This window comes from Pogoniulus pusillus, chromosome 3 (assembly GCF_015220805.1).
Source record: "Pogoniulus pusillus isolate bPogPus1 chromosome 3, bPogPus1.pri, whole genome shotgun sequence".
NCBI lineage: Eukaryota > Metazoa > Chordata > Aves > Piciformes > Lybiidae > Pogoniulus > Pogoniulus pusillus.
Window position 1 is genome coordinate 16,409,566 of NC_087266.1, and position 22,281 is coordinate 16,431,846.

Consider the following 22,281-nt stretch of genomic DNA (forward strand, 5'->3'; position numbering starts at 1 on the left):
TAACTATGATTTTATAGAAAGAGGTTTCTGGTTATTGAAAATTTCCTGCTTGTAAGATTTTTTACCGAATTTGCTTCATGAGTTAAAAAGACAGAGCAGAGGCTCCTTCTCAGTGATTTCATTATCCTCTTTCTCCTCTTGGATCTGGAATTCAGACTTGTCCTTTTTGCTCATCCAGAATCCTTGGTACTGAGGCTCCACACCTGGAGCTGATGTAGTTATTCTGTGAGTGGCATGCACAAGCCACAGAAAACCAGCCAGCACTTGGAAGATGAACTAAAGATAGCAGCTAAAAAGCTACTACCTTCAAAGGTCAACTTTTGGAGGTTTTCTTACAGGAAATGACAACTAGGTCAATACAGGAGATACTCTTGGTTGTGAATAGATGCAATTCTCTGTTCTGACATCTCCCTCGCTCTGTTGCTTAGATTATGCCGCAGAGGTTATGGAAAAATATTTAATAAGAACTAGGAAGAAATTAAAATAACAGTGCACATCATCAGCTGTTGGCAAAATAAAGGGAAAAATGTTTTGGTGGCAACCTTAATTTTTTTTTCATAAAGTGTCATGTTTTGACAAGTTTGTGGGGTTTTTGTTTGTTTGATTGTTTTGGTTCAGGGATTTTGTTTGGTTTGGGTTTTGTTTGCTTTGTTTGTTTGTTTTTCCTTAATAGAACCCAAAGAAATTGTCTTTTTCATTTAGAGGAAACCAATTTTTATTCATAATAATCCCCATTCCAATTATCTGTAATTATCTATGTCAAGTTTCTGTCTCTTGATGATTTTCTTCTGGCTCCTTCTCATCTTATTCCACACTGAATTCAGCTTCACTGTAAAGTTTTCAACTGCAAGGAGGCAATTTGTTGTTACTGTGGCTGTTGTTTGCTTAGAAGATGTAGAATCAACATCCTACTCCCAATTTAGAAATGCAATTTTCAACTACTGAATGATTCAGAAGGGCCATATGCATGTCTCCAATCCATAGTAGAGGGACATATGGAGGAGTAGCCTTTCCTAAATTGTACCATTCATTTCTGGGATTGACCAAGTCAACTAGACTTTACAATGTGGGTTATTATCAGACAGACACTTCAAATAAACCCAGGAGAAGCCTTTTTTTGCTACTCTAGAAAAGAATTCAAGCAAGTAAGCATAAAAATGGGAATTAAATACATTTATTTTAAATACAATTTCAAGTAACCTTACTGACAGTTGGTTTAACTTGTAGTTAGAAGCCTAGACATTGCTCACTTCAAACTCAAGGTAAGTGATGGGCAGAAATCATAATTAACAAAAAGTTGATCTTCTTTCACTGTATAAACAAGGCCAGATGAGCTCAGATGGAATGAATTTAAGATGGTGTATTTCCCCCCTACACACACACCTTTCATTGATGAGGAAATTGCCCCATCCTTCAGAACTGCCTGGCATTTACTACTGCAGCAAATCGTACTTAGGAAAGAAACATGGCCTCAAACTTTCATACTTTCTTAGGTACATCCCTTGATGCAGCCCAGGTTATAAATCTGGGCCAGAAGAAACATATTGCACCATTAAAAATGTAATGAAGGTGAGATAAAATTTAAAGGGAATAGATCCCAGTGTTGCTTTTGTATCAAATTCTCAGGGACCTGCTGTTGGAGAAGTACTGCAGAATAATCTCACAATACTAATTGACTGAACAATACAATAGCAGACTGCATTTCATATTAAAATAACAAAGGCAAAGCAGTGTACACAAGAAAAATAATCTTAAATATACATACACAATGACAGCTCACAATAGTGAGCTATTACTGCTTAGGAAAGAGATCTTGAATTCTTTGTGGATAGTTTCCTGAAAACATTGTCTACCTGCTTGGAGAGAAATGGCATTTTAGGAATGATTAGGAATGAAATGAGTAAAACAGAAATCAGTTTTACACCTCAAAAAATGCATCCTATTCTACATGGCTTATTTTTAGAAAGCCATAAGAAGTAGCAGAGAAAGTGGTGGCAAGGATGACTTTATATATATACGTATGTATACACTATATACTATATATCATGTGTATATATATGTATAGTATAGACTATAGCATATAGAAGGACAGACTAAGTGGAGAAGAATTCTTCACATTTGAAGAGGTGACTGAAGGGTGCTTTAAAAAGATATACAAAGCTGTGGATGATATGGCATAATAAGCAATTTTTACCTCTTTTTTTTTTTCTTAGAGAACAATCAGGGAATGGTCCATAACAAAACAAAGTTTAAAACAAAGTTTTAAATAAACTACTTGTTTAGAATGGGGTTATGGAGATTATTTGCATAAGATGTTGTGGACGCTGGAAGTAAATATATGGAAACAACACAGCAGGGAACTCTTCAACACAAGGATCTCTATGAAATCTTCAATTTAGAAGCCTTAAAGCCCTGGCTATCAGAAAGTGAATGTACTCAGCAAAGAAGAACCTCTCCAAAGTCCCTTCAAGTTTAAATGCTTCTCATACTCTTTCCTAACAAACCTCTATCAGTTAATGTTAATGTATAGGGTTAACCCTATAGGAGTAACCCTGAACCTGACCCTAGGTGGTCTGACCACCAGGTGATGATTAGCCCACTCCCCCTTCCTGTCCTATAAAAGCAGGGGGACTTCCTGTTTCACTCACTCTCTGCCTCATTCTCTGCATCCCACCAGTATCACCTGCTCCTGTTCTCTCTTTCTTTTGCCACGTGGCCATCACCCACGAGGCAGACAAAGCCATCACAATCAGGTTGTATTTATACATTTTGTATTTTGCTTTTCCCTTCTCTATATCCCTTGTAATGTCCCTACCTCAGATACCTCTTTTAAGTTATTGTTAAACTTTTAGTTTAAACTTCCAAATTGAATGAGATTGACTTATTTGGGTGTGCTTAGTTCTCTCTCTCTTTCCATCTAATCCCTTTCTTTTGGGAAAGAAGGGGAAGAGGGAAGGGCACTTTATAAAATTGTTAGTGGTTCTATCAAATTTATCTGAGCCTCTGGAAATATAAATTAGAACCAAGACAGTTAAGACATAGGATACTGTTCTAAATCGATATTAAGTCTAACTCAATGTGCCGCTTTGAGGCTCATTGGAATATTTTAATGAGAGAAATTATATTCTTAGTTGTGAGAAGAAAAAAACAACAGTGACCTATATCACTCATTCTGCTGAGAAATGCAGCTAGTCAAAATATAGACAAGACACTCCTCATACACTTCTCAGTTCTCACTTCTCTCTGGTGGTCTGTGTGGTTGCATCTGCCTTAACTCTAATCTGACCTAACCCTTTGTTTCCTCTAACCTTCTTGTTGTCTTTTTTGACATCTCACCTCAGATCTCTCCAGATTTATCACGTGAGATACATGGGGATTGACATGGTTACTTCTGAAGGGAGGGAAAGAGGAGAAAGGGGGGAGGAGGTCTGGGTCGGGAGCCTTCTGGCAGTCTGACTATTTCTGGAGGGATTTTGTGTTTCTGTATTACTTTTAACTGCTATATAACTGTAAATATTTGTGTTTATTGTGTCTATACATGCTTGTAAAGTGTGCTAAGCTGCAAATATAGCTTCCTTAACTTCCAGCTGACTGAGTCTAGTCTGGTGAATTCGTGAGGGAGGCAAGTAACTCCCAAACCATCACACTTAATGGGGTAGTTCTTATCAGTGTTAACACATTTTTTTTCCCCAAACTGATATAACCCTGACCAATATCAGTGTGATTTAAAGTACAATCAGGTTGTTGGGTTTTTTTTGCTTTCTGCAAGACAACCACAGCAACATCTCCTTTCAAGGTCAAGGTCTCTAACCATATCACTTTAACTTCTTAAGGCGGTTAAGTTTACAAATGATGATAGCGTACAGCAATGTGGAAAGGAGGGAGCTCAGTGAATCACTGAATCATAGAATGTCATTGGTTGGAAGTGACCTTAGAGATCACCTACTCCAACTGCCCCACCAGGGGCAGGAATGCCCTCAAGTTGACTCAGCTGGCCTTGAACACCCCCAGGCCAGAGGCATTCACAAAGTCCCTGGGCAACCTGTTCCAGAGTCCCATCACTCTTGCACTGAAGAACTTCTTTCTAAAATCCAGTGTAAACTTAACTCTTTCACCTTAAAACCATTTGCTCTTGTTCTGTTGCTAGACACCCTTACGAAATGTCCTTCTTCAGCCTTCCTGCAGGATCTCTTCAGGTACTGAAAGGCAGCTACAAGGCCCTCCCAGAGTCTTCTGTTCTATGGGCTGAACTTCTGAGGGCTCCCAGAGGTGCCCACAGCAGTGTTTTAACACTTCTAATGAGAAGCACTATTAAAAATAAAATAATTGCCTGCTTTGTCTGTTCCAGAATTCAAAGGAATGAAAAAAAAAAAAAAAAAAAGTCAATCAGAACAAAATTGCAAGAAAAAAATGATTTCCCCAACATGAATTCTGCTACCGAAACGAAATGGTATCTTGTTCAGGGGCACTGGTATCTATTCAATACTGCTGGTGGCACTTCAAAAGGGGATGTGAGCCCATGCTAAAGGACGAAATGTAAAAAAGATTTCACATAGATTATTTTTATTTTATTTACTTTTTACTGCCCAGAAGTGCTAAGCACTTTACAGAAGACATAGCTTTGTCCCAGTGTTCACAGTCTAATGGATCTATTTAACAGAAAACATGAGCCTCAACATTTCAAAAGGCAAGGGAGGAGTAAGGAAGGACAGGACGTTGAGTCAATTATTTTTTCTACAATTTATTTGTCGCTGAAGCATTTCCAGTCAGCACACACTGAAAGCTGCAATGAGAATTGTATTTGAAGCAAGACTAATCTAAATGACTGAATCCAGTTAGGGGACAGAACTCTGTGCCCTGATGGTTGTGGCATGGGGAGTCTTTGTGGCACAAACATTTACCAACTTTGAAGGAGCTCATTTAGCAGTGCTGGCATGCAGGCAAGAGTCAGGGTGTTGTCTGTTTTCATACCGTCACTGCCATGGTGCACCTGGAACTCAGCGGAGGGAGGTACTGGTAAATCAGATCTTTATTTGTGTCTCTCACTAGCAAAATTGCCCTTTTCCTTCCCTCCTCTCTGTATTCCTAATTGTCTCAACTTAACTTATCCTCGATAATAAGCACAGCTTCACTTTTCACCTTTCTCAGTCATCTTCTTTCCTCTCTCGGTTGTATGTCTCCAGGCACATCCTGACATGCCTTTTTAATAGATTGTGTAGCCGGGATTTGCATTTTGGATGCAGGAACATAGAAATATGAATCAAAGTTGCTACTTCAGCATGTAGGTATTTATCACTACATATGCATCACAAACTCTCCCCATACTGTAAAGTGTTTGTCTCCATATCCTGATTTTCCTCTGGGGTTCCCATACAGAGAATGCCTCTGGTATCTTCTCTGCAGTTTTATTCCTCCTGGCTAACACACAGCCTTCATTTCTTTCCTAGCACAAATCTTCTCATGTTCTTCTGGTTCCTGCAGGGTCTTTTAATAAATGCATTTAGTCCAAGCACAAGACTATCTGATCAAGAAAATAGCCAAAGGTTTCCAATTTTTGCCAGAGGGAAAACCCATCATATTCATGCATAACCTGCAGCAGGATTCATTGAAGTGCTGCAGCAGATAGCTTGCAGCTGATGCTCTAGAGTGAGTCTTCTCTAGTTCTGGCCAACACAAGTTATTACATGCCCTAAGGCAAAGTAAGCATTCGCCACCAAGAAACATCAGTCCCTCTCCAGATCCCCCCTAGTCCATTGCCTCCACACACTCACACATTCAATAGGTTTCAACAATGTATTAATTTATTTGATATTTTCTTGTGGAGGTCAGAGATCTGTTCCTCTTTCCCTTCATCACCCACCACAACCATCACAGTCTGCCTGAGGGGAACTAGTGGGAACCAGGGACATCAGTTCAGACCTGGCTTCATGCAGCACCTCTCTAGCTGCCATCAGAAAAACACGAATTCTCCCCTCTGGTCTCCTTTTGGTTGGCAGTACGCAGCTGTATTGGGTTTATGTGGCAAGGCTACGGGAGGGGAGCAGTCACTGCAAGGGTGGCCTCATGAGTAGATACCAGTAGCTGGTACCATGTTGGGGAGGGTTAGCTTCATCCAGCTCCAAAACACCCATTGCTGCCCAGGGCTGAGCCCATCAGTGACACTGTGCTGTCTCTGTGATAGCATATTTGAAAAAAGGCACAAAACAAGACAGAGCAGCTGCACCAGAGACAAGTGAGGAATGCGGGAAAGAAACTGCCCTGCGGACACCAAGATCAGTAATCAGGAGATGGAGGACATGCCCCAGGTGCTGGAGCAGAGATTTCCCTACAGCCCCTAGAGAAGACTATGGTGGAGTAGATATTAACACCGCATTGTGTGCACAACCCTGCACTGCAGCAGGTGGAGATGCCTGAAGTAAGCTTCAGCCCACAGAGTGTCCATGCTGAAGTAGGCTCCTGGCAGGAGCTGTGGCCTGTGGAGAGGAGTCCAAACAGGAGCATGTTTTCTGTCAGGAACTGCAGCCCATGGTGTGTGTTGGAGCAGTCTACCCCTGAAGGACTGCAGCCTGTGAGAATGGTCTACACTAGAGCAGTGTGAAAAGGATGAAGGGAAAGGAGCAGCAGAGACGAAGCATTACAGACTGAGCAGAACCCCCATTCCTCATCCTTTTCTGCTGCTTGTAGGGAGGTGGAAGAAGAGTCATGAAAGGAATGAAACCGAACTTGGTAAAAACTTTGTGTGAGGTGTTTTATAGTTTTGTCTTTGTATCCTATCATCCTGCTCTATTCTTGTCAATAAATTAAATTATTTTTTCCCCAAATTCAGTCTGTTTTGCCTGTGGTAGTAATTGTTCTCTCCCGATCTTTATCTTGACCCATGAGCTTTTTCAGCCTAAATTTCCCACTCCGTCCTGTCGGGAGTGGGAAAGCAGCATGGTGAGCACTCAGCAGTCAGCCAAAGTTAACCTACCACAGTTGTAGTCACTCTAAAAACGTATTTCACAGTTTTCCCCTTCTAACCTTAATCTTGGGATTACATCCCTGTTATGCTTCCTCTTCCAGATTTCTGTAAGATGCACATTATGACCAATTACTTGATCACCTCTAGTCACTTCTCAAAATTTACTGAAATGGGATTAATTCCCCTGAACAATGCAAGTTTTTTTCTTTTCATTGTGCATTTTAAACAAAATTGTTATTTTAGTCTCTTTCCCTTTCTTTCCTCTGTCTTCCGACACTAAAATGTCTAAGCAGGGGAGCATCAATTAGTGGGTAGAATTACTTCCAGGAATAGCACTGAGTGATACCACTACAGGAATGCTGGGTTCATCTCTGGTAGTCAACATTAGAAACCAAAGGTAGACAAATTCAGGTTTTAATAAATGAGTTTAGGTAACAACTTAGTCAGTGAAGCGATGAATTTCCTGTTTCTTGATGTCTCCACATCAAAATTGGATGTTTCTCTGAAACATATGTCCCAACCCAAACAAAAACTGATGTAGGAAGTGTTGGGTGGGAAGCTTAGCCAGATCACATTAGACCATTGTATGAAATGGTTCCTTCTGGACTCTCAAATTCAATTTAAAGTAACATGCTACTATTATATTCAAAAAACACCAAAGCATATTCCTCACCTTGGCTGGTAGGCAATGACTTGCTGTGCCACTGTAACAGACATATATCTAAGATCATAATCTTCTATACATTATTTGGTATGAACACACAGGAGTACGTGTCACCAAACTAACTAAATGTTCCACCTGTTTCCAACCTGTTTGTTCAAGGCAGTGAAGAACCAGGCAGCCATTGTGGAACGTAAATATTATCCCATTTTTGTTACTTTTTACTTGTGTTTACACAATCAATAGGTTAAAGGCTAAAGAATGGAAGAAAGCAGGAACCAGACATATGGGGATAATTTAGGGAGATGAAAGAGGTAAGGAAAGGAACAAATGAAGACAGACAAGCATGAATAAAAGCAGAAGCCACAAAAAGCCACAGGTAAGGAGTGCAAAGCACAAACCTGCAGGTTCAGAGGAAGGATGGGAATACACGGAGGGAAAGTAAAGGGAAGCAGAAGACTTGTTGAAAAAGAAAGGAATGGGTATTCTGAAATGCAGGTTAAGTCTGTTTGCCATTGATCTGCAAAGAAATCTCTCAAAGAGTAATCTATTTGCAGGAACCACACACACACACACAGAGTCATGCACATAGCTGCACATGTTTGTGCAGCTAAGTTTATATATATCTGCTGCCAATGTTCTTTGCGTGGTCTTTTGGGTACATGGTTGGTGCTACAAAGCTCATAATCACGCTTCAGAAATCAGTGTCATCCTCTGCAGCAACTAAACGGGGTGTTCTTTACCCCAAAGCAGGAGAGCTTTGGAACATAGGATGTAGTAATAAACGGAGAAATTAAACCCAAGTTAAAGCAAGGCAAAAGTCTGATCTTGGAGCAAATGTGCGTGTTTGAAGACAGAGCTACAAATTTCACACTGCAAATCAATATTCTTTCATATTACCAATTAACATTTTTAAACTAAGTAACTGGAGCTCAGACCATTCCTTGTCACCAATAGAAATCTCTCTGCAAAGCCACAGTAAAACTAGAAACTCTCTCTGACATACAGCTATTGTTGGATGATTTAATCACTTATCATTTATTTTGTGTGTATATATATATATATATATATATATATATATATATATATATATATACATATATATATATATATATAATTAATGGCAGTATCCCCAGACTTATGGCCATTGCTCTGGAGAGTCTTCCAGACTTGGGGGAAAAAATCCTAAGGCACAAAATAGACGTCTCAAGACACAATCCCTGTCCATTCTGTTTGCCCCCAGATCCACAAAACCAAACCAAACCAAAAACACCGGCGGAACTGGAGCAGCGAAGTTTTCCTTTCATTTGCTCTCTCTTTTTGGCTTGAGGGCCACAAGCGCTCTCAGCGCTTCTCTCCTCTCGTCCCTCCGCTCCATCCTCTGCCGCAATCCCCGGCAGCGAGAAGGGTCCCGCGCATTCCGTGAGGAGCGCCCTGCTTGCTCAGTGGAGCGCTCCCCGGGGCGGGTGGAAAGGTCGGGGGGGGGGGGGGCCCAGGCTTGTCCATTCGTGTCCCTCCGCTCCGCAGCTTCTAAGCACATGCAGATACGCCCTGCCTGCCACCTTCATTAATAATAATTGGTACTTAATAATATCGGCCCCAGTGGCGCGAATGATGGGCTGCGGCGGCCGTGCCTCCCCAGCCCCGGAGGCAGTGACCTTGTCTGGCCCTGCCGCGGCACAAACTTACGCGTCGCGGCGCTTCCGCGGATGTGCGAGCGGCACAAAGGAAAAAGGAAGCAAAAAATCCAACTTAACCAACCAACCCTCGCCCCCTACCCGCTGGCTGCGGCCGGCGGCGCTGCAGTGAGCGCCCGAAGCGGCGGGCGGCTCCGCGGGGAGGCGCGGAACGGGACGCGCACGGCGGATCCCCGCCCGCGGCGGTGCGGGCGGCGGCGGTGTCGCACGGCGCATGTCCGCCCGCGCCGCGCCGCCACTAGACGCTCCCTCCCGCCGCCAAACTCACCACCATCTTCTGCATGTGCAACATTTGCAGCCGGACAGAAACCGCTCCCCGGCGATGGAGACTGCGGGAAAGATCCATCGCGGCGGGATGGATTGCTGAAACGGCAGCGGCAGCCGGGAGAGAGACAGAGAGGGAGAGAATAGCAAACACACACTAAAACAAACCAAACAAAACCAGAAAAAAAATAGGGGGGAAAAAAAGGAAGGAGAAAACCTCTCTTTTCCTTCCCCTTCCCTCTTTATTTTATTTTATTTATTTTTTTTAATTCTTGATTTTGTTCGTAGCCAACTCGTCCTCAATGCCTCTCTAAGCAGCAGCGAGCGAGCGGGAGAAGGCGAGACAGAGAGGCAGAAAAGAAGATGAGGATAATTTGCAGACAGCTTGTCTTGTTGTTTTCTGGCTTTTGGGGACTAGCAATGGGAGCTTTTCCTAGCAGTGTGCAAATAGGTAAGCGCTTCATTGGGCTGCGTGCGTGTGTCCAGGGGTTCAATCCGTTGCAAAGTGAGTTGGAAAGGAGGCTCTGGAGGTAGTTTTCAGATGTCTCCTCCAGCACCATCCCATTTCCTTGCCTTCACGAAGAATCCGCGTGTGTTTGTGTCTGTGTGGCTCCTTGTGTGTGTGCATACATACATACATACATACATACACACATTCATATGCGTGCGCGTGCCGTGAGGAGGATGCTCATCTCTTGCAGAACTCCTTCCAGCTCCGGGTTGCAGGATCGGTACGGGAGGAGCAGATGCCTCTGGGCTGCTAAAACCCCCTCCGGCACACTGTCGTCCCGTGTCCCGTGCCCCCCCACCCCGGCTTTTGCCTCGCTCCCAGAGGGATGGCGAGTTACGTGCACCGGAGGTTGCCGTAGCCAGCAGGGCTGTTGGGTAAAAAGGCAACGCTGTCCTTCTTTCCCTTCTCATAGTTCGAAAGTTTAGGGTTTTGTAGGTTTCTCCCGGCAGTCCTGGTGCCACATCCTCACCGGTTGCCTATCCCCATCTTATGGACGTATTTCGGATGGGACGCAGCTCTCTGAATTCTTTCCAGCTCAGCTCCATCACTGCATCATTTCTCATGGACTTTAAAGATGCTGCTAATAAGGCTGAGCTGCTCCCTGCCTGCACATGGCTGCAGAGGAGCAAAGTTCGTTATATTCCTGTTCAGATTTTAGTTTTTTTGTGTATTTTTTTTAATATGGAAAGCATCGTTGTCTTAATCAGCCTGCTACTTAATGTAAGAGGCTGTTGAGGAGCTGATTTACCCCAGTGTGTTCGGTATTAGGGAGATGGAGGCTAAACACTTTCAAAGGTCACTGTAATAATGACAAATCTGAGTATTTATGTATGAAGGCTGGAAACGGAGAAGTCAGGAAAGAGGCATGAATGCATCGGGGAGGTTAAAATCGATTAAGGACCGTGATTTAAAGGCAGCGGTTGTGATTATGAATATGATTAGTTCCTTATCCATTAAAGTCTAGGGACTTGCCTTAGTGTGCATCTTTGGGAGAGATAGTTGCTTGGTGTTACGAGATTGCAAGTATCTCGCAAATAATTCATGCTGCTTCCTTTGCTTTTTGCCTTTTTTCCTGTTTTTTGTAGGTGGTCTCTTCATCAGGAACACAGATCAGGAATATACTGCTTTTCGGTTAGCAATTTTTCTTCATAACACCAGCCCCAATGCATCCGAAGCACCTTTTAATTTGGTTCCTCACGTAGACAACATTGAAACAGCTAACAGCTTCGCTGTAACAAATGCCTGTAAGTAAATATTCCATTGATCTGACCACCTTATGGATAAGTTGCAGTGGAAATAACAGGAAACCACATCAATATCTTGCATTGCAAATACATCAGTAAGTCTGTCTTCAGAAGACAGAAGAGCAAAAGGGGCAGCAATTCTTGTTAGTTTCTAACTGGAGCAAAATCCCCTCGACTGCCTTCTGCTGACTAACCTGATGTGACATTTAGTTTAGTGTTATTACTGTAGTTTCTTGCTTCCCGGTTTCTATGGAGATGAATTTTGTCATTGTAAAGAAAAATTATGAATGTCTTGATCAGGCTGTAAACCCTACAGTTGTTCACTTTTGGCTATGGCATGCCATGGATGTATTTAAAAATACACAATAACGTTTGTGCTCACAAGTGCTGTTGTAATGGCTGGAAAGCAGACAGGGAAGCAGTGGTGTGCAGGATAATATATCTGAGTTCGTTGGTGCTGCAGTTGATCTGGTGATGTCACTTGAGGCAGCCCTGCTCTTATATTCTAGGTTGTAAATGTCTCTTATCATCTCATAATGCATACATCCTGTGGATATGTCTCTATGCATCCATACATTGGTGCCAAATCAAGTTAGTATCTGATCTACTTGATTTCACAGACCACCTCAACTGGAACGAATATTCTCTTCCTACTCTGTATTTTATACACACACACACACACACACACAGAGATGCACATATACCATGACAGGAAAAAAGAAATACTCTTACCAAATGAGGTAATGTTTACTTTTTATGTGCATGTGTGAGATAAAGTGGGAGTACAATCATCTGAACTTCTTGGTTTTTTCTAATCTCAGGGTGTTTAGCCTTGGTTAAAACACATGCTGGATATTGCTTGATATTTAAAAGTGGCATAGCATCATTTCTATTTAGCTTCATTTGTGTCAGGCTTATAAAATGGGATTCATTTTATTATATAAGACAGTGGGATACAGTGTGGCAAAGCTGAAGACTGTAGTAGCATTACTACTTTGAAGTCTGTATTTCAGAATCCTATAGGTTTCCTCTGTGGCCTTTAAGTTTTCAAATCCCTCCTCTTCATTCAAGAGTGAATTGCTTCTGGAAGTAGGTGCCTTAAGCAACATTGCTGAAGGAGTTTAAAATAGAAACATGCTGGAGAAGGTCTTACTGTTCATCATGTCTTTAAAATAAGTGCTATGTTTCTTTCCACTTTCTCAGCCATCTCTGTGTCACTTTTTAATAGGTAAACATGCAATATACTGTGCAGTTCTCATGTATAATATACTAAATGATAGTTACATTTATTTAGATGAGTCTGGTACTTCAAATTTCAGATGACCTTGCCACCTTATTTAACAGGAAAAGCTGATGAGCTGCCAGAATGGCTCTATTCATTTTATGCAGGAAAGATTGATGTGCCATTAAGTGTGAATCCTGTATTAAGCAATCTATTAGTTGTGTTTAGCATGAAAATCAATATCAAATTCCATAAGGAGAAAACATTTCAAAAGGTGCTCTGAAACTGGAAGGAATCATCTATACAGGTGTAGTTCGTTGAGAAAATATTACAATGCATGTCAACTTTTGCAGGTACTGATTATGTATTCCAGACATAGTAGCTTCTTAAAAAACTTTCAATGAAAGAGAAGGAGGCTAACAATTTTGTCTGTTCAAATCTGCAATTTTAGATGAAGACAATTATTTTAGATTCTGCCTATGCATCCACTTCTACCAAGTAATTTCTGAGACTGTTGTTGGTTTTTGGATCAAGGACATTGCACAGTGTTTCTGTTTGAATAGTAGTGAATAGTTCTGATTTGCATGCATTTAAAATTGTTTAATAGTGTAAGACTTAGATTCAAAAAGGGTCTTCATAAAGCTCTCCTCGTTTAGACTATTTGCAGCAGATTCTTCTCTGTCATGCCAACCAGCTCAGATTATGTTTACCTTGCATTGTTTCAACTGAGGAAAACTGGTCCCCTTATATTTGTGCTTCTTCGTAGAAACAGTGATACATAGCCTGATCTTTTTTTGTAACTGAACAGTTTCAGTTACAAAGAGTTTAATGATTCAGATACCATGAATCTTTACAGTTTGGGAAAAGGCAGAGAAAGAGGGGTAAGTGTATGTATATGTATGCTCATAAAATCGTCTACATGCCTGTATTAAATAGCTGCAATCTTACAGGCTTCATTTAGATGTGTACTTCCCAATCAAACCAAGGTGTATTTTTGCATGATGGCAGTTTGTATTTATTTCATATTTTGCAGTCTTGTGCTAATAATCCAACTGCTGCATCTTGTTTTAAACAATTTAATACCAAAGAATATTTTTCAAACAACAAATCTCCTAATGAAATGTGGGCAAACTGACTGACAACTGAATGAATGTATTGCCTGTCCCTTAAGCTAAATATGAGCAGAATCCTGAAAAAATCAATTGTCTGATAGCTGGAGGACACTAGCTTCCATGTGATTGAATTTGCTGGCTTGACAGAGGCTTCCAAAGCACAGATGTGTGAGATTTTCTAACCTAATTAAAGAACCCCCCACCATCAGCTCTGAATTAAGTGATTTCATGGCAATATTAAATGATAACTTTTTCTTGAACTGCTGTGAAACAATGGCTTTGGATCTTGCAGTTTGTGTAGAAATCACTCAGCGCACATATACCCACATACACAGTACAGAAGCCTTGGAGCTGCTGTACTGAAATGAATATTCATGTGAGTTCAAGCATAAAGCTCCAAGACACGACCAGTTACCTCTATTTCTGTTTACATTTGCTGCAGAAGTTCCTTGTGGTCATTCAGGGCCTGGCCCTTTGCATGTGTTAGGGACAGTAAACAGACTTATTTCAAAGGATTATGGATAGCATATTAGCAGGCAACTCAGTGCAATGTTGGAAAAACTTGAACATTTCTTTTCTTTTCACTATATTAAAACATATATCCAAATGTTCACACAGGATTGCTTTTGAAACTGAAACAATCTTTTGTATGTTCAGTTTGATATCTGTTTTCTTATGATCCTTATGCATTTTTGCTTTATTTAAACAGAGCCAAAACGTTTGCATTTTTGTTGGAAATTGTGAATGCATATGAAACAAGTTGCTTAAGCAGATAGACTCTATTGTAAGTTTGCAAAACTGATCTGATCTACATCAATTTGTAGATACTCTTCTTTCCTTCCCCTTCCTATTTGTGTGCTTTATTTAAAGTCTGTTCATTTCTTTTGTGCTGCATACATTATTCAGAGAATCTCTCTTACTGACAGAGAGTGCTGAAATTATTGCAAAACATGAATAGTACAAGGTTCTTACTCATCAGAACATAACACACCAGAGCTGGAACATTTGACTGTTGGCATACACTGGTTTGCACCTTATAAGCAGGAAATTCTGCTCATGAGTGGAAATCTACCTGCAGCTTGATTTCAGATATTGGAGCAATGCATTGATTTTTGGACAAGATTACATATGTTTATTCTTCATCTGAATACAAAATAATTTTCTCTACTCCATGCACCATCTGTATTACATTAAGATATCACAGCAATGCAGTCAACATTAAAAAACTGTTGGCATGCTTTTGAGGGGCAGCTCTATGATTTTACAAAGAACTACTTTCCTTCCAGCTCTTGTCTTGTGGTTGAGAATTTTTCTGTTGAAGTTTCAAAAATCCTTGATGTATAACCAATGTTGCAGTTCATGTACAGTATTAGACTAAAGGAGGAAGAGCAGAGATCAATTTAAGTATTTCCTCAGTTTTTCTTACTAAAAATGAAGCTTTTCACTTTGAGTTTCATGTGTATTCAGAGATTAATGTATTCCAAATAGTTACAATGCAAGGTAACCGAGTGACTTCTTGTTTTACTTCGTTCACAATTCAGTTCTTATCAGATTTTAATCCCAGTAGATGCAAAATTCCTAAGCAAAACTTTTATTACATTCCATATGAATAAGAAAAAGAGTCCTGGAGTTAAAAAAATGTATATTGGAATAACTTTCTTCTTTTTCCAGATTAATCTCTGACTCTTATGCCCTCCAAACTCAGTGTAGGGTTGATGACCTGAAATCCGGAGGGCCTGATTTTACCTCCTCAGCATGAATGTAGTTTCAGAGTGAGATCCACTGAGGTCAGAGATAGCCCTGAGGACAGTCAGGAAGCTCCTTTGTCACCTCACCCTCTCAATGGATCAGTCTCTCAGCCTGCGTTTGCTAAAGAGGGGAGAGGCAATGCCATTTTGAAGTTAACTTTTCTGCCAAGACATTACAAAAGCTGAGGAAATAGACTCAGATGTAGTATTGCCTTTATATTGTGACTATCATTTTATTTGGAGCAGTTTCAACTTTGACTAGCTAAGCTGCATCATAACAAGATTTCCATTAAGTTTGGTTATTAATTCTGCTTTATAATTACAGCTCAATTTATCAGTAGGAATGCAACCTTAGCTTAATAATCAGTGTCATTTAAAACCATGGTGTTCTTTATTTGGAAAGTGAGATTTCATGCAGCCGGATGGTATTCTGCTATCAAAAGCAATATAGTATTCCCAAGGATGTAGTTTGGAGTATATTGAGTATTACCATAAAGGTGTACCACACAGTCAGGTTTGAACTGCAAAAGCAAATAGTGTGCCAGTTGGCTAGAAAAATGGAACTGGATTAAATTGTACGTTTCTAAACCAGGATCGATTACAAAACCCCATTTGAAGCGAGTATTTTACTTTAATACGTGGAGTTTATCTAAAGCTAGACCCCAGTTATTGAAAACAGTTTTTCTTAAAATGTCTATTATTAGCACTTGCTGATGGAATCAAACAAGATATGTGTACTTGGGTGCCATTTGTTGCAGAGATTCTGTGTGAGTTTAAGCTGCGTATTTTTAATCTATATTCAAAGAGTTTCATGGCTCTAAGTGTGATTCTTGTAACTAGCTTTACAGCAGAGAGAAAATAAACCATCAATGGTCTGAATCCATCAGAGTCTGGATTTAATTTTCAAGGTTATTACTTGGGAAAACAAATGATGGACCTTTGCTGAAATACAGTCAGAGTTCTTCAGTGAAATTCAGAGCATGCATTTCCCTGGCATGAAATAAGACTTGGGTCCTAGCATGTTACTAGACTGGTTAAAACTGTAAACTCAAAAGATTTATTATAGGATATGGAAATAATTTCATCTTTGTTTCAGGGAATTAATAACAAAGTTTGTGGGTTTTTATTCCTTCTACAGAAGCCAATGCAAGTTCAGTAGTTCTTGTGCAGGACAGAGAACTTCAACAAGTAAATTAAATTGATTAAATTCAACTTTATCATTGTAATCTAAGTTTGTATGCTAGTCAAAATAGCTCATGCATTTCATTTTTAGGTCTTGATTGTTTTGAGACTTGCTTGTTCATGAGAGGAAGCCGTCTGCTTTGATTTCTTAATGGTTGTGCAAATTCAGAATGCAAGCAGGTAAAGTTCTTTGAATTTAAACATGTTGGACCAAATAATATTTTCTCTTAATTCTTATTCCTTACTAGATGGCAGAGGATGAAATTTGTACTAGTGCAAAAGTGAAGAACTCTGTATGATTGCACCAGTGTAATTCAAAGATAAAACTGGCTTCCCCTCTGGTTTTTTTCATTCCTATGGGTAACTGGCTTGAGGCAAAGATCTTCAGACTAGTGCAGCACCAAGTTTGCTTCTGCAGTTTAGGTGGGCATACCTATACTGAAAGTATGTGTTGAGACATGAAGTCAAACTAGATAATTTATTCCTGTGTAAATCAAGAATTGTTCTTCTAAATTTGGGGAAATAAATGTACTCGAGTGCCTATTCACAGTGTTCTGTTTGGACGTCTTGGTGTTGCTTCACTTTTTCTCAGAAGTTTAATGATCTTCTATCTCTTGTGAGTTCTTACATAACTTCCCCCCCCCCATTTTTTAGTTTTAAAGATCATACCAATCTTCAGCAGTGCTGATTGTCAGTGTGCTTATGGGTTGAGAACTCTTAAAAATTATGTATCATCAATGTTTGTTTTCAGGCACCCAAGTTCAAATGGAGAAGCTATGTTAAGAGCCATTCTAGTGTTTTCTGGGGTGCTCAGCAGCACCTGCCAGTAGGAACTATTCACTACAGAGCACTTATCTATGTGATAGTGCGTGGGTCAACTCTTGTTTAAATAGTGTTTCTTCCTTGTGGGGGATGTAGTCCAAGGGGAGATGTTAGTAACTTGCTGCACCACTCAGACACACAGAAATCTCTGAGGCCAGATGGCAAACATCTGAGGATATGGAGGGAGCTGGTGGAAGCGCTCACCAAGTCACTCTCCATCGTTTACCAGCAGTCTTGGATAAGTGGGGAGGTTCTAGCTGAATGGAGGTTGGTAAACGTGGCACCCATGTACGAGAAAAGCTGGAGGGACCCAAGGATCTACAGACCTGCCAGTCTGACCTTGGTGTTGGGGAAGGTCATAGAGCAGGTCATGTTCAGTGCTATTATGTAGTGTGTGCAGGGCAACCAGATGATCAGGCCCAGTCAGAATGGGTTCGTGAAGGGCAAGTGCTGTTAAACTAACCTCATCTCCTTCTTTAACAAGGTGACCCACTTTAGTGGCTAAGTTGTTTACCTGGCCTTTAATAAAGCCTTTAACACTGTTAGCACAGCATCCTCCTGGGGAAACTGCTTACAGCTTTGATGGGGGCATGCTTCGCTGGGTGAAAAACTGGCTGACTGGTCAGCCCCAAAGAGTGGTGGTGGAGTGGTGGGAGTCAAATCCAGTTGGCAGCAAGTCTTGTTTCCCAGGACACGGTTTTGGGGCCAGTCTTATTTAATCTTTATTGGTTATCTGGATGAGAGGATTGAGTGCTCCCTTAGTGAGTTTGCAGACAGCACTAAATTGGGTAGGAGCATTGATCTGCAGCTCCAAGGTAGGAAGGCTCTGCAGAGACACCTAGGCAGGCTGGATCAGTTGTATGAGGTTTAAAAATCCAAGTGCTGAGTCCTGTGGTTGGACCACAATAACCCCGTGCAATGCTATGGGCTACAGAGTGTTTGGAAAGCTGCCCATCGGAATAGAGCCTGGAGGTGCTGGTTGATAGCTGACTGAACATGAGCCAGCCATGTGCCCAGGTGGTCAAGAAGGCCAATGACATCCTGGCCTGCATCAGGAGTGGTGGCCAGCAGGAGTAGGGCAGTGATCATGTCCCTGTACTTGGCACTGGTGAGGCTGCACCTCAAATACTGTCTTCACCTTTGGGCCCATCACTGCAAGAAAGACATTGAGTCACTGGAGCATGTCCAGAGAAGGACATGAAAGCTGGCAAACAGTCTGGAGAACAAGTCCTAGGAGGAGCAGCTGAGGGAACTGGAGTTGTTTAATATGGAGAAAGGGTGGTTGACGGGAGACCTCATTGCCTTTATGACTACTTGAAAGGAGATTGTAGCAAGGTGGGTGCTGATCTCTTCCCTAGTATCAACTGCTAGAGTGAGAGGAAATGGTCTGAAATTGGTCCAGAGGAGGTTTAGATTGATTATTAGGAAAAAATTCTTTACTGAAGGAGTGGTCAGGTGGTGGAGTTACTTTCCCTGGAAGGGTTCAAGAAGAGACATGGCACTTCAGGACATGGCTTACTGGCCATGGTGGTGTTAGGTCAGTGGCTGTATTTGATGATCTTAGAGGTTTTCTGCAATTGCAATGACTCTGTGCTTCTGTGAAATAGTAAGATCAGCTATTTTGTAAGGTGAACAGGTTCTCATCATTTTGCCTCACAGCTTGAATTTGTAAAAGTATTAAATTGCTTAACTCCTGCTATTTAAAACAAAATATGAATCTAGAAATTGGACCCTTGATACATAATTGCCTATTTTAAAAGAATGTCATTTGAGCTATTTTTTTCCTTGTGTTCCACAGGCTACTTCATTGTTACATTCATATGCAACCATCGTTCCTGAAAAACAATGTCTTGTACAGTACCTTTCTATATTTTAAAGTCATGGACAACATCAGCATGACTGCAGGGTTGGGTTTTTTTTGGTTTTTGGTTTTTTTTTTTGGTAAATACAAATAGAGCACAAGAGAAACAGAAAGCACTTATGCTTTCACTAGCTTATTTACTAGATTCTTGGCAGGGAAAGGCTTTAAACACTTTGTGAAGACTGATATTAAATATATCAGCTTTTAACTACACATAACAGTTCCTTTGTTCCTCACTTGGAGACCCTCTGTGGGGTAGATTCTGTACCATTTCTGCATGCACATCCTTGCAGTTGCTTTTGTGGTGTACTTGCATAGTAGTCCTCTAAAGCCATAAACCTTGAACTTCGTTTTTATTTGCACATCACATTTTCCTACAGTTCAGGTTTGCCTGATGAATAGTCATCAAATAGGTGTTTTAGGAAAGTTCACAGGTAGTGAGAGTTAATTGCTCAAAGGAATTCAGACTTCTAGCTTTGTTTGCCTCGGTTTTCATATCTATTTCTGAATGCCTGTGCAATTTGCATTTTCACAGTGTGGTGTAAAAGGTGCCACCTGTTGGGGGTGTTCAAGAAAAGCCTGGATGAGGCACTTGGTGCCATGGTCTAGTTGACTGGCTAGGGCTGGGTGCTAGGTTGGACTGGATGATCTTGGAGGTCTCTTCCAACCTGGTTGATTCTATGAGTCTATGGTTCTATATCTGAAAATAATGTGTGTTAGTATTAGAAATTACTACAAAATTATTAGGAATTAATGTACAAAATATTCTGATTTTGTTAATTTTATTCACAGTTATGCTGTGCTGTTGTGAGTTATGCTTCACTAAAGAGTTAATGCTTCTTTTTGTTAGAGATTTCACTGATGTTGCAGAGCTTTTCTTCTGATTTTTTTTTTTATAGTAAGGTCAGATGTGATTCTCCAATGAGTAGAATCATTCCTGTAATACACATATTCAAGGCACAGACAGGCCAAAGAGAGGAAGTTCTTGTAGAGTAGAAATCACAAATCACAGGATGTGGTCAGGCCACACCTTGAGTACTGTGTCCAGTTCTGGGCCCCTCAATTCAAGAGAGATGTTGAGGTGCTGGAATGTGTCCAGAAAAGGGCAACAAAGCTGGTGAGGGGCCTGGAACACAAACCCTATGAGGAGAGGTTGAGGGAGCTGGGGTTGTTTAGCCTAGAGAAGAGAAGGCTCAGGGGAGACCTCATTGCTGTCTACAACTACCTGAAGTGAGGTTGTAGCCAGGTGGGGGTTGGTCTCTTCTCCCAGACAACCAGCAATAGAACAAGGGGACATAGTCTCAAGTTGTGCCAGGGGAAGTATAGGCTGGATGTTAGGAGGAAGTTCTTCCCAGAGAGAATGATTTGCCATTGGAATGAGCTGCCCAGGGAGGTGGTGGAGGCACCGTCCCTGGAGGTGTTCAAGAAAAGACTGGATGAGGCACTTAGTGCCATGGTCTAATTGACTGGCTAGGGCTGGGGGATAGGTTGGACTGGATGATGTTGGAGGTCTCTTCCAACCTGGTTGATTCTATGATTCTATGATTATGGGTTGGATGGGACCTCCACAGATCTCTAGTCCAACCCCTCTGTCGTATCAGGACCGTAGAATCTAGCACAGGTCACACAGAAATGCATCCAGATGGGTCTTGAAAGTCCAAAGAAAGAGACTCCACAACCTTTCTGGGGAGCCTGTTCCAGTGTTCCACAACCCTTACAGTAAAGAAGTTCTACAAAATGTAGTGTCTGCAAATGATTCCCGTTCTACTTTAATATTCCTTATGTACAGTTGCAGTATTTCATGGTACTAGTTAATGTGAGGTGTGGGTCTGGATGGTGCTGTGTTCAGGTCTGGGAAACGTGACTGAGTATAAGTGAAAAACACTTGATCAAGCAGAGATAGATTCATGTAAAATGCAGAAGTAGAAAGCTGTATTATTTTTAAAAGCACATGCCCATCAGCCCCTTATTTCCTTGTCTAAGCTCATAGGGAAATAAGGAATGACACTTTAAAGACCTGGCTGAATGGAGAGCTTTGGCTGGAGCTCATGAACAAAAGGAGAGTTTATGGCCTCTGGAAAAGGGGATGGGCCACTCAGGAGGAGACAGTGAAACAGTGCAGAGAAAAAATAAGAAGGGCCAAAGCACAACCTAGAACTCAGTCTAGCTACTGCCCTAAAAGATAGTAAAAAATGCTTCTCTAGATCTATTAACAACAGAAGGAGGGCTAGGAAGAATCTTTATCATGCAGGGGAAAACACTTAGTGGAAAAGGGTGAGAAAAAGGCTGAGGTACTTAATGCCTTCTTTGCCTCGTCAGTCTTCAGCATCAGGACTAGTTGTTTGATGGGTCGCTAACCTCTAGAGCTGGAAGACAGGGATGGGGAACAGGAGGCATCCTCCATAATCCCAGAGGAAATGGTGAGTGACCTGCTGAACCTCCTAGATGTACAGAAGTCTAGGGGGCCAAAGGGGTTACACACAAGAGTGCCAAAGGAGTTGGCAGATGTGCTTATCAAGCCTTCATGATTTATCTTCAGCCCTGGCTAACCGGGAGGTCCCAGTGGAATGGAGATTAGCAAATGTGACGCCCATCTACAAGAGAGGCTGTAAGGAGGATCTGGGGAGCTACAGACCTGTCAAGTCTGACCTTGGTGCCAAAGGTGGTCATGGAACAAATCACGTTGAGTTTCCATAACACACCACTTACAAGACAATCAGGCAATCAGGCCCCATCAGCCTGGTTCATGGAGACCAGTTCCTACTTAATAAATCTCATCTCCTTCTATGACAAGGTGACTGACTTGGTGGATAAAGGGAAAGGCTGTGGATATTGTTTACTTGGACTTCAGTAAAGCCTTTGATACTGCTCCCCACAGGATCCTGATTAAAAAAAATGTCTGTCCTAGGCCTGGATGGGTGCACACTCGTCACAACCAAACAGTGCCTGGATGTCCAAGCCCAGAGAGTTGTAGTGAATGGAATTGAATCCAGGTG

At 41.4% G+C, this 22,281-nt stretch overlaps 1 protein-coding gene across 10 annotated transcripts in view; it reads left to right on the forward strand.

Moving 5' to 3' along the window:
• The first annotated feature begins 9,559 nt into the window (after nt 1-9,559).
• Nucleotides 9,560-22,281, forward strand: part of GRIA4 (glutamate ionotropic receptor AMPA type subunit 4) — a 249,420-nt gene continuing 236,698 nt past the window's right edge. For 7 of the 10 annotated variants that reach the window (XM_064170856.1, XM_064170828.1, XM_064170847.1 and 4 more), the window contains exons 1-2: nt 9,560-10,034; nt 11,180-11,338. In XM_064170856.1, the coding sequence (XP_064026926.1) occupies nt 9,947-10,034; nt 11,180-11,338 (247 nt within the window). In that variant the 5' untranslated portion in view covers nt 9,560-9,946. The remainder of the gene's footprint in view (nt 10,035-11,179; nt 11,339-22,281) is intronic. The other 3 variants (XM_064170809.1, XM_064170817.1, XM_064170872.1) reach the window with 2 other exon arrangements.